Raw genomic sequence first — 13,094 nt, forward strand, 5'->3', positions numbered from 1 at the left:
AGGCGTGTTGCGTTGTGTGCCTTTGTTCAGGAAGGAGAGCTTCGAGCCACTTGGCTAGTGTGCTTGCTAATTCAAGAGGGAAAAAGGATGTTCTAAATCCAAACAACGATTGTTCTTGACATAGGACCTCTTGTACAACATTCTGATGAAAGATCGGCAAAAGTAGGACCCATTTTATGATGCTATTTCATATATCTGTCGAACTGTGTACTATTAGTTTTGCGCCCAGGTTTTGGTCACTCGCTCGCCATAACTAAGCCTTATGTCGTAATGAAGTTATTTTTAGAATTCTAACACGGCGATTGCATTAAGAACTAGTGTATCTATCATTTCCTATACAACATGTATTTTTTAGTTATGTTTATGAATAGCTATTTGGTCAGAATATGTGTGTCAGAAAAAGTGTCAGAAAAATATCCGGACGTTGTGGGAAAAAGTAGCTACATTAGCACAATGTATAACCACTGATTTCAGCTCTAAATATGCACATTTTCGAACAAAACATAAGTGTATGTATAACCTGATGTTATAGGACTGGCATCTGATGAAGTATATCAAGGTTAGTCAAAAATTATATATCTTTTGCTGGTTTGTTACGATCGCTAACCTTTGCTACTGGGGACTGGCTTGTGTTTCTGGCTATTGTGGTAAGCTAATATAACGCTATATTGTGTTTTCGCTGTAAAACACTTAATAAATCGGAAATATTGGCTGGAATCACAAGATGCCTGTCTTTCATTTGCTGTACACTATGTATTTTTCAGAAATGTTTTATGATGAGTATTTAGGTAATTGACGTTGGTGTCTGTAATTATTATGGCTGCTTTCGGTGCAATTTCTGATTGTAGCTGCAATGTAAACTATGATTTATACCTGAAATATGCAGATTTTTCGAACAAAACATAGATTTATTGAATAACATGTTATAAGACTGTCATCTGATGAAGTTGTTTCTTGGTTAGTTTGGTTGGTTCTTGGTTAGTTAGGTTGGTTTTGTGCATGCTACCTGTGCTGTGAAAAATGTCTGTCCTTTTTTGTATTTGGTGGTGAGCTAACATAAATATACGTGCTGTTTTCGCTGTAAAACATTTAAAAAATCGGACATGTTGGCTGGATTCACAAAATGTTTATCTTTCTTATGCTGTATTGGACTTGTTAATGTGTAAAAGTTAAATATTTCAAAAAAATATATTTTGAATTTCGCGCCCTGCACTTGAAGTGGTGTTGTCATATTGTGCCCGGCTTCGGGCTTGCAGCCCAAAGAAGTTAATTCCCATGATTTTGAAATGAGATGTTAGACGAGCAGGTCCACGTACTTTTGGTCATGTAGTGTATATTGGCGGTCCTATCTGATTTGAATATGGCTCAAATGTAGCCTTCCTATGCCGTTCTTATAGTCAGTGCTGTGTTGTGGTTTTAGTCAGTTTCAGATTGCTCCAAGCAATGTTGCTTACAAGGTCAGACATCCAATCTGATGTCAAATAATCTCTGATGGCCCCACGATGCTCTAATACTTACCATGTAGACCTGCCTTTAAAGAGCATTTTTGGAGGACTGTTCTCGATAAGAAACTTAATAACCTGGCGATAAGTTTCTGTCCAGCCCTTTTTGCCAGGTTACTAGTTTTGCATAATAGGAAGAGAGTGGGAACAGAGAGAGAGGCCCGACACTTCCGTGTGCCATTCACACAGCAATGTCAACACAATGTCATAATGGGCCAGACCTTATATTTGACGAGAGCTGCCACAAACATCTCTCGTCCTCATTTACCACAATAAATCAAACACACACCAGGAAATTAGCATTCAGTTCACTCAAGTAAGAAAGTTGCCAATAATGAAACATTTCTGGTTACGAACCATAGTTTATGCACCGTGTAGTTCCTTGTGGAGTGATGTAACATAAATCGTAGTAGCATCTGTCAACAGACTGTGGGATGCGACAACTAACGGGGAACTTAGTTCCGATACGCAGATTTTCGTCACTGATCATTTGGACAAATTACTATTTCTGTGTTAATGTTAAAGAGTTCTGGTTCACAATGTTTTACTGTCACTTTTGTCACATGAGAAAATAAAAAAATGTCTGAGTTATCTATTGGAATCTCGAAATGACTACGATTCTTTGGTCGGCCTATTCATTATGGAGATGGTAGGAATCTATTTTGAAACCATTGCTTCGTGTATTGAACCAAATGGAATCATATGATGTAGCATCATTTGGAATCTGTGTCTGACTTTTTGTTTTTAGAAATAAAAATGTTTTCTTTTAACATTTTAAGTAGAAGCATGTAAGTGGCCGTAGGGAGCACCAATGTCTGACCAATTGTCTGACCTAGCGCCTGGAGACAAAAGTCAGACCCAGATTCCGAATGATGCTACATCATATGATTCTATTACTCTGTTCCACACGCATGGTTACAAAATTGTTATGAATTGCAACCACTCTAAACAGATATCATATCAATAGTATTTATTTAATTTGATAGATTGAGTTTGATGTCTACTGATTGCCTCATCTTCGCCCAGTTATGTTTTATGCCAGCTCTTAGATTTACGTGTATATGTACTGAACAAACACCATTTATCTGAGGACGTGCAATGTTACACACATTTCTTGGTGAAGATTAGAATTCAATAACTCCCATGAATAATCCAGTATAAATAGTTATAAATACGTTTCAATGCTTAAAAAAGTTTGTTTTTATATACTGGAATGCTAATTGAATATGTACTCTACTTATCAATAGTTTATTCATTACATTGTAAAGTGAAGCCAGTGATTTGAACCCAACTTCTGAATACAAGGACATGTGATATTAAAAAAATCAGAGTTATGTTTAATGTGATGACACATAGTTGGAAATCACCTTTTTTGAGGACTCAGTATACTTTTCAATGGGAATAAGAAGGAAGTTCAATGGTGATTCTTAATTTAAGTTTTGGTCAACAGAAACTGTGAGTGAACAACACACCAACTGTTTATCAGAGTATTTATCTAGTGGACACCTTGATGTCTATCCAACGAAGCCTTAGGTGTTTCCACAATGTTGTTGATGCTCCCCTAAAATGTTGTTGCTAGGATGTTTTCCCCCATATTACTTAACTTGTACAATTACACATTGAATCAACTCTCGTCAATATTTATTTTCAAAGGAATTACTCTAGGCTGTAGGGCAGTTCAAACTCTCCCTGATACAGCCTTTGTCTGTTGTATAAGCACAGAGAGCCTCAAGTGTCCCTGAAGCTTCTCTCCATGTGACTCTTGTGCATCAATGAAACACTACATCTTATGCAACAAACAAATCAATCAATACAGCTTGTTGGACAGTACAGAAGCAGCAACAGTGACACAGCTGTTCTCATACAAAAGAGCTTTTACTGGGGTCCTTGAGTTTCATCCTACTAAATTAGTATTACTGTTCCCCACCAACACCATAGAGGAAAGGACCATTGTTCATTGCAGATACTGTGACTGCTTGTCCATTGTGCAGACCATTAAACTACAGCAATGCACAGTTAGGTTTTCACAATGCACCTGTCACAGTTCACCAGTTACAGTGCCTTCGGAAAGTATTCAGACCCCTTGACTTTTTCCACATTTTGTTACATTACAGCCTTGTTCAAAAATTGATTAAATAAAAAGAAATCCTCTACACACAATACCGCATAATGGCAAAGCAAAAACAGTTTTTAGACATTTTTGCTAATTTAGTCCAAATAAAAAACTGAAATTCCTTATTTACATAAGTATTCAGACCCTTGACCTCAGGTGCATCCTCGTCATTGGTCATCCTTGTGATGTTTCTACAACTTGATTGGAGTCCACCTGTGGTAAATTCAATTGATTGGACATGATTTGGAAAGGCACACACCTGTCTATGTAAGGTCCCACAGTTGACAGTGCATGTCAGAGCAAAAACCAAGCCATGAAGTTGAAAGAATTGTCCGTAGAGCTCCGAGACAGGATTGTGTCGCGGCACAGATCTGGGGAGGGGTACCAAAATACGTCTGCAGCATTGAAGGTCCCAAAGAACACAGTGGCTTCCATCATTCTTAAATGGAAGAAGTTTGGAACCACAAAGACTCCATCCTAGAGCTGGCCAACCGGCCAAACTGAGCAATCGGGGAGAAGGGCCTTGGTCAGGGAGGTGACCAAGAATCCGATGGTCACTCTGGCAGAGCTCCAGGGTTCCTCTGTGGAGATGGGAGAACCTTCCAGAAGGACAACCATCTCTGCAGCACTCCACCAAGCAGGCCTTTATGGTAGAGTGGCCAGACAGAAGCTACTCCTCAGTAAAAGGCACATGACAGCCCGCTTGGCATTTGCCAAAAGGCACCTAAAGGCTCTTAGACCATGAGAAACAAGATTCTCTGGTCTGATGAAACCAAGCCTGAACTCTTTGGCCTAAATTCCAAGCGTCACGTCTGGATGAAACCTGGCACCATCCCTACAGTGAAGCATGGTGGTGGCAGCATCATGTTGTGTGGATGTTATTCAGAGGCAGGGCCTGGGAGACTAGTCAGGATCAAGGCAAAGATGAACGAAGCAAAGTACAGAGAGATCCTTGATGAAAACCTGCTCCAGAGCGCTCACGACCTCAGACTGGGGCAAAGGTTCACCTTCCAACAGGACAATGACCCTAAACACACAGCCAAGACAACACAGAAGTGGCTTTGGGACAAGTCTCTGAATGTCCTTGAGTGACCCAGCCAGAGCCCAGACTTGAACCCGATCTAACATCTCTGGGGAGACCTGAAAATAGCTGTGCAGCAACGTTCCCCATTCAACCTAACAGAGCTTGAGAGGATCTGCAGAGAAGAATGGGAGAAACTCCCCAAATACAGGTGTGCCAAGCTTGTAGCGTTATACCCAAGAAGACTCGATGCTGTAATTGCTGCTTCAACAAAGTACTGAGTAAAGGGTCTGAATACTATTTCAGTTATGGGGTATTGTGTATAGATTGATGAGGGGGAAAAAAAGATTGAATACATTTTAGAATAAGGCTGTAACGTAACAAAATGTGGAAAAAGTCATAGGCTCTGAATACTTTCCGAAGGTATTGTATATGCATCTCACTTAAGTATTGGAAGTGCAGTGTCACACATCTGATGTACGGATGTTGACATTGCTAGTGATATCAAATGCATTGTATTTCTCATACATATCACATGCTGAGTATGCTCTGGGTGACAGCCTCTGTGTGGAGAGATATGCTTGACTTTTAATGATGGCAGTGGCACTGTGACATGACATTGGAAAATCAGCTGTTCATATCAAGCCTTAATGGGAAACTCAATTAGGTTAGGGGGCTATAAAAACAAATCCATGATTTCTTAATCCAGCCCTGCAGGTGCTCGCATCTGTAGCATTTTGGAAGGAGAGGGGACATTTGGGTCATAGCCTTGCCTGAAACTTGCAGAGAGTTTCCGTATGGGGGGGGGTGGAGATTTTACAGTTCCAGTTAGTATTTTTCTCTTAACATCTCCCCCAGAACTTAATCGAGCATCAGACGCAATTACGCAAGATTTTAGTTCTGGGTTTCCGAGATGATGGACTGTGTGGTCATGTTCGGTTTCGACTACTCTCACTCAGTGGGCATCCCTTCACTAGCCGAACCGTGTGAACCAAGGAAATGAGCAAAGCTGCCGAAACGTGATAAACCTCCTGAACTGTGTTCTTTATTTAGAGGTCAATGGTCTTGTTTGGTTCTCAGTGGAGAGCTGTGTCCACAGTGTAGAGTTGAGGGGCTGCTATCTCTCTCTTTCTTTCTCTCTCTCTTTCTTTCTCTCTCCTGTCTCTCTCTCTCTCTCTTTCTCTGTCTATTTTCCACTCCTCTCTTTTGATCTTCTGTGGCGGTTTGCTGTCATCACCATCACCTCTGAAGAGACAAGATATTAGACCACCCGTTTCTGTTTTTCCATTTCCTTCATGGTCCTCAGAATACACAGTACCAGCTCTGACCTGACAGGAACAAACATGTTATTCTAAAACAATAACCGGATGCGTAGTCAGAAACAAGTGTGTGTGTGTGTGTGTGTGTGTGTGTGTGTGTGTGTGTGTGTGTGTGTGTGTGTGTGTGTGTGTGTGTGTGTGTGTGTGTGTGTGTGTGTGTGTGTGTGTGTGTGTGTGTGTGTGTGTGTGTGTGTGGTGCATTAAGCTGGGGGCCTCTGTGTTTAACTAATATAATGCGATAGTCGTATTACCTAGTTGCATTTCGCAATTGAAACTCTATTGTTAAATCAAATATCCCTTTTGTCTTCATTCGAACAACTGATGTGCACAACTTGTGTGTTACTATAGAGGATGTTCTCATCCACAGGCTTTTCGTTGTGCTAGCAGGTAGAACGTGACACATTTCACTATGACATATTTTTACCATTGCTTGATTGTCTGTCTATGCTTCTCCTTAGTTCTGTCTCCTCCATGGCACCAGTCTGGTGTACCAGGAGAGAGCCTGGTATCTAGAGCATCACTACCTGACCCCCGCCACCAGCCGACAAATACGCACCCAGGTAAGTTATCTGCCATATAGAATAGACTGCATGCATATGTTCTTGTATGTCTTCCTTCTATGTGTGTGTACCCACGTGGAGGGATAAACAGTGATTAGTCAGTTCTTGAATTTCCCTGAAGTCTTGCTGTTGTACCGTCAGAGAACAACTGTGAAAAATGCTAACTTCAGATGGATAATTAGCATTGGTCAAAAACAAGAACCCCACTTCCATAGCCCCTTGTATTACCACTGTTATTCCAGTTGTTCACAGCTAGCTGTGATCAAACAGCAGTTTTATGACGAGGGCTATCCCACCCTGCAGAGCACGTCGGAGCCGATAAGTAGAGGGAGTCGACACCACTGTGCTAGCATCTAACCAGCAGGTGCTCAGGCTATGAGTTTACACCTCCAGAGGAACAAAATGGCTACTGCTCGCTGTGTCAATACCCCTCATTACTGTCAGAGCGGCCACTGGGAACAGTCATATCTGAGGAGACAGTTATTTAGCATGGTGCTGGACTAGATCATTGGAACAGATGAAAATATCACTTGTAGAACCTGAACAAAGTTAGTAAGAAAAGTGTACAGATGTAGGACCTTAATAGTTTGCATCCACAGAAAATGTGAATTATTATGCGGATTAAAATGAATGGACCTTTTTGTAGAGGTTGATTTTCATAAGGGAAAATCAAGTTGATATAACCCATTTTAGAAGCCTTTTTAAACCTCAATACACTACAAGGAAGGTTCTCCTGCAACAGGGTCATCAAATGAAGATCCTACATCTGTTAGTAGAGAGAATTATATATATCTCAGAATTGAAGTGGTAGGCTGTGTTCAGACATTTACACAGGCTTGGTTCCCACACTCCTTATGTCAGGTATCTATATTTAACTTGTGTTATTATGTAACGAGCCAATCTGCTGTACCTTCCATTTCCTGCATATCTAAGCCTCATATCCTCATCTCTCATAGGTGAGTTCCTCTGAAGGTGGAGTGAGAGTCACTGAAAAACAGAACAGATAAGAGTGACTGTCTTTGCTTATCACCACACAGGCAGCAGTATTAAACAGGCTATGCAAATGCCCATGCCCACCGGTCCTGGCTAGAAGGGATACAGCTTTTGATGTCAAAGTATAATTGTTTTGCATTTTACCTAACTGAAACCCTTTTCCTAACCTTAACCTTATTCCCCTAACCTGCTACTTTAATTTTCCTAACCTGCTGCGTAAGTTCTCCTAACCTTCAACGAAATGTCCAATCTGACAAAAGCTGTATCCCATCTAGTCAAAACCCTGCCTACCTGACTGTACTGTGTGAGCCTGGACAGAAACCGGCTCCTCCTGTACACTAGGCGAGGTGGGTGATGATCATCAGATTGATCTCTATGCACGCACCTACAATTTATATGTGCCCACACACCCACACACTGCTGCTTGCTGTTGCTGTTCTTGTCCGCTCAATATTGGAACTGTTCCTGATGGTCCCTGTATTTAGTTTTTGATACTGTGTAGTAACAGTCTGCTTGAGTCAGAGAGCCTTTATGAGGGAGTTGTAAAAGGTGTTCTCTAATGTAGCTCTATCTTCCTCTACTTCATAACAAGGATGTCTGTTGTTGTTGTGAAACAATTGACTGTGAGATAGATCGTTTATTAGCATGGTGGCTCCACGTGGTCTTTCTTAAGGCTTACTAAAGAGAACAGTTGTAACAAATAGATGTGGTTTTCTCAGCATGTGTCCAGCCCTTCCAACCACGCGGGGGTAATGGGGTTCACTGCATGGGAACCTGGGCTCTGCCAGGGGGGGACTGCTGTAGCTGTAAATAACTAGTCGTCAATAACCACACACACACACACACACACACACACACACACACACACACACACACACACACACACACACACACACACACACACACACACACACACACACACACACACACACACACACACACACACACACACACACTCTTAACCTTATAGCCACTGCTCACTAGCTATTAATGCTGACTCTCTCTCAGTCGCCCCATCAATGTGGAGATGGTGACCTTTCCTCTGGCTCCTCTTTCTCTCTCTGTTTGTTTAAACCTGGCGCTCCTCTTGCTTTCTATAGTCTGGGCGCTGCAGTCCTTTCATCTTTGACAAGTAGGGAGGGAAGGGGGGAATGAGACTTCAGAGAGAGCGAGAGAGAGAGTGAGTGAGGAAGGATAGATGTTCAACAGAGAGACAGGTTGACACCCTTCAGTACCTTTTATAGGGGGAGGGCTCTTTAGAAAGGTGCAGAGTGCAATTACACGTTAAACATGCCCAAGCATCATTTAGTGCCTAATAGACCACAGATAAGATAAATAAAAGACTGAAGAGTTGGTTAAATTGAACACTTTATCACAGGCCTGGTCTCTGTTTTTTCATCAGTAAGTTACTTTTTAGGACTAAATTATATCAAAGTTGTATTGCAGTATTTCACAGTCTATAAACTTCCCCATGTCCTGGAGTGAAAAAAAAATAGCACAAATGTATGGTAACAAATAGCAGATGGACAGGTAAATACTTCGTTTTTTGAATGCACAGTAGGTTGCCTCGTAGTCGACATAATGGAGTCAAATGTGCTAGTGCTTTTCTGCTTAAGAGCCACTAGGTGGCAGACATTACAATGGTTCTTGAACAAGCTGTGAATCTGAGGGAACAATCGCTGTTCATGAAATGAAGATTCTCCACACAACTGGAGACCTCTATGAACAGTGACATGATACTAGATTAACTACATGAAAGCAGAATTGAGGATCTACATTTAGTCAGGCCTATGATGGGCTAATATTTTGGATTTTTTAACAATTATGCTTGCTGTTGTCTCACTTCACAAACTGAATTGCTTACTAAGTGTTGAGCTGAAAAACGTTAAATAAATTAATTACAGCATATAAGGGGAAAAAATAAGATGTTTCTAGTCTTAAGAAATATACCCACCACTGTTTTCTATTTGTTCACACTGTCTCAGTGATTTGTGGGGTTGGCGTGCATTACTCACCCTTTCCACCACATTGGTTTTAATGGGTTTCTGAATTATCCACAGGCAATTCTTCTCCCACACCCCTGTCCCATAAGGCTGTTTACGTTTACCCTCCTACTGATTGGGAACAATGACATCATAGGCCCTCCTGAGATTATGATTAGTATGACTGTCCGCATAACAGCAATGGAAAACTGGTCGGCCAATGAGGGAGGCTGCCTGCACCTGTGACTCAGAGACCTGGGTCAACTGAAATTAGTCAATTGCTAATCTCAATGTTTATTGCTATAATTAGGCTTGCCTATTGCTGTGTAGTTACCTTCCTGTTTAGTTGCACAGTGAATACAGATAGCTCAGATTGGGTGTTGGTTCCAGCATTTTCTTAGAACAAGAGACTTTGAATATCAAAGCAAGAAAGTCGGTCGTCACTACTTACCACAGCCACAAAGTCATAAAGCCTGCCTATTTCTACAATGTATCTTCTTAAAAGGAGATGCTCTACCTAACCATAGCCATAAACCTAACCATAACCTTAAATTAAGGCAATTTTTTCCCTCTCATACATTTTTATGATATAGCCAGTTTTGACTTTGTGGCTGTGGTAACTAGTGGAAACCAAGAAAGTCAGACAAGTTGTTTTAGCAGTTACAGTTAGGAAGACTAAGTCATTCTGCACTATGATGTCCCATTGTTATCTTTCACAAACTCTCATAACGCCCCCAATCATGCAAATACACTTTGTTGATAGGCAGTTGAATCTGTTGTAAGTCTGAACTCTAAAGACAATGGGCTCTGCTATTTAGCTCCTTGAGTCAGTCTGGACGTTCTGTTGCTACTGGAACACTTAGATCCTCAGTGCAATACAACACCTGCCACCTGTCTGCCCAGAGTTGACCATTGTCTGTGTCTGTACCGCCAATACCATGATGGCCAATGCTGCTTACTCAAGATGCTGAATCATTCCCCCTGCTGGGGACTGTTGTGAAAAGTAGAAGATTGCACTGAACTTTGACTTGAAGTTCATATCAAATCAGATTAATTTGCAATATTTGTCTATACCTTGCCCTAAATTATCTAGAATTCCAATAGATAACCATTATAAAAACCACCAATTCAACCTTTGACACAAGCTACTTACAAGGTCATTCATATCAGCCTTATCCATGGCTAACCATTTTCTCACACACTCATTCATTGATTGCATTGATTTATGTAAATGTAATTGACTCCTATTGTGTTTGTCCTCCAGCTGTTGGAGCTGTGTAGATTGGTGAAGGATGAGGCCCTGAAGGTGGTGTCTGACTTCAACTTTCCCTCCTGCTGCATCCAGGCGCCAATTGCTGGGGTGGCCAACCCCCGAGCTGAGTGGGCCTTCTACTCTGCACCGGAGCACCCCATCAGAGCCTCCAAGTTATGAGCCCCACTGTGCTGATCTAGGATCTGTCCAATATTGTTCATCATGATCTAAAGGGCTAAACTGATCCTAGATCAGCACTCCTACTCTGAGACACTTTGTGGATACGGGCCTTGCTCACTGCTTGACTCATCCTGGTCTCAGTGAAGAGCCATGGGCTGTGTTACAATGTCCATGTTAGCATACCACTTAGAATAAAGCAACTTATTTGGCATGCATGCATTCTAAGTGACGTAGTGTGGATATTAGAACAGAGCCCATGATCTTTTGCCTAATCTGGACACGGTCTGAAGACTACAGACCCAGTTGTTGTCTAGACTAGTGCTATTAGCCGCAGGCATAATACACGGGACAGTCTCATTTTGATTAATTTCTATTTAAATCTCTTATCAGTTCTCAAAGAAATGTTGAAATGCTTCATGTTTGTTATACTGTCAAATCATTGGGTTTTATTTGATATGTGTGCATTTGGGAGCTTTTGTATTTTCCTTGGTCCAATCCATTACATACAGTGGATGCCTATGTGGCTCAGAATAGCTTGACACAATCAGTGTTGTTATTGAAAATGTGCTTATTTTGTTTGTACAAACAAAGCTTTGAAATTAAATGTATTCATGACACAACTACATTTTTAACAACTCTATTTGCCTTAATATTAAGAAAGAATAATGTAATGTAACATTTGATACTTGTTTCCCTTACTTGCTGAGACCTAGCCTGAGACCAGACCGTAGGTGTATGGGAGCCGACTGACTCAATAGACAAGTAGGCTGCAATGCTAACAGCATGTGGTAACTTCACAAAGTGGACCAGTGAGCTATGTATAATCACCCACCCAACCAATAAAATCCACAGCATATATAGAGACACACTTTGACTGTGAATCTCTCTGCCAGACACTTTCCCTCATCAAGACCGGCTAGACCGTGATGGCCAGCTGTTTGATTCAACAACATACAAAAATGGAAAATACACAAGATATGTTTATAATATATTTTATTAATATGAGCAGTGAGCAAATGGTTTGTGACACAATACATGTGGGAAGTGTAGGCTACTTTATATCCTTAAATTTTCTGATCAGTTGTCTGCATCACATGTAGGCCTGTAATGTTGACTCTTGATGAACAAACATTGTTAGCTCTGTAGGTTACTTGTGCTTGCATATAAACTTAAACTTTTCCATGACAGTGTCATCAGTTTTGTACTGTATCTTTGTCATATCTGAAAATCAATTGTCACTGCTCTTAATAAATGTACTTCATAGAAATACATGTGCTGTATAGTGTATCTTGTTTCACTCATGTTTTCTCTTTTTCATTTTTTATGTTTGTTGAAGACTTGCAGTCAACAGTTAAAACAAGAAGTTAAAGTAGTCTGCTCCGTATTCATAAAATTACATACAATGCTGTGTTTTAATTTGTTGTGAACCAGTTATATAATTAGTGTTTCATTGTGCAAATGATCAACACATGCATGATTGTGAGAAGGAGCAGTTGGCTTTTTAACACTGTCTTGTGAAATAGCTGTTCTTCTAACTGAAAATGTGTGGGCGAAAGTGTGAAGAACCGATCCAACAACTATTTCAGGGGCTCAATGATGTGTACTAAATGATTCTAGAAAATGACAATTCTTCTCAATGTTGATTATCTGTAAAACTATTTGGCTGAAATGTATTATCATCTAATGGAGTTTATTTTAATAGAAAGAGACCCTCATAATTTCTCTGACAACTGAAATGTTGGTAGGTACAGTATAGGATCTTGACATGTGAAGTTGCCCCTCTTTGAATTCGGTAGGCTAATGTACCACTACAGTATTGTAAACTGTTCACCTACAGAGAGAGAGGGAGAGTTTCAAGTTTTATCAATAATTATTTGTGACATGCACAAGTACAGTGAAATGCTTAACTTGTGAGCCCTTCCCAATGATACAGTATTCAATATCAAAACAGTAGAACTAGAAAAACACTATAAATAAGAAAGGAAGAAATATAAAACAGGAGATTGTAAGCTACAGTATATACAGGGTCAGTGTCCGTACCAAATGTAGTGTGCAGGGATACTGGAGTAGTTGAGGTAGATATGTACATGTAGATGGGGATTGGGAGAAAGTGACTGGTTGCAGGATATATATTAATAGTAAATAATAGCAAATAGTAACAGTGTAAACAAG

The 13,094-nt window shown here is 40.6% G+C and overlaps 1 protein-coding gene across 3 annotated transcripts in view; it reads left to right on the forward strand.

Moving 5' to 3' along the window:
• The window catches only part of acoxl (acyl-CoA oxidase-like), a 48,484-nt gene extending 36,293 nt beyond the window's left edge, over positions 1–12,191 (forward strand). For 2 of the 3 annotated variants that reach the window (XM_055902671.1, XM_055902674.1), the window contains 2 exons: positions 6,414–6,515; positions 10,755–12,191. In XM_055902671.1, the coding sequence (XP_055758646.1) occupies positions 6,414–6,515; positions 10,755–10,922 (270 nt within the window). In that variant the 3' untranslated portion in view covers positions 10,923–12,191. Of the gene's footprint in view, positions 1–6,413; positions 6,516–7,783; positions 7,856–10,754 lie in introns of all 3 variants that reach the window. The other variant, XM_055902673.1, reaches the window with a different exon arrangement.
• The last annotated feature ends 903 nt before the right edge of the window (positions 12,192–13,094 follow it).

Source organism: Salvelinus fontinalis, chromosome 37 (assembly GCF_029448725.1).
Source record: "Salvelinus fontinalis isolate EN_2023a chromosome 37, ASM2944872v1, whole genome shotgun sequence".
NCBI classification, from domain to species: Eukaryota; Metazoa; Chordata; class Actinopteri; order Salmoniformes; family Salmonidae; genus Salvelinus; species Salvelinus fontinalis.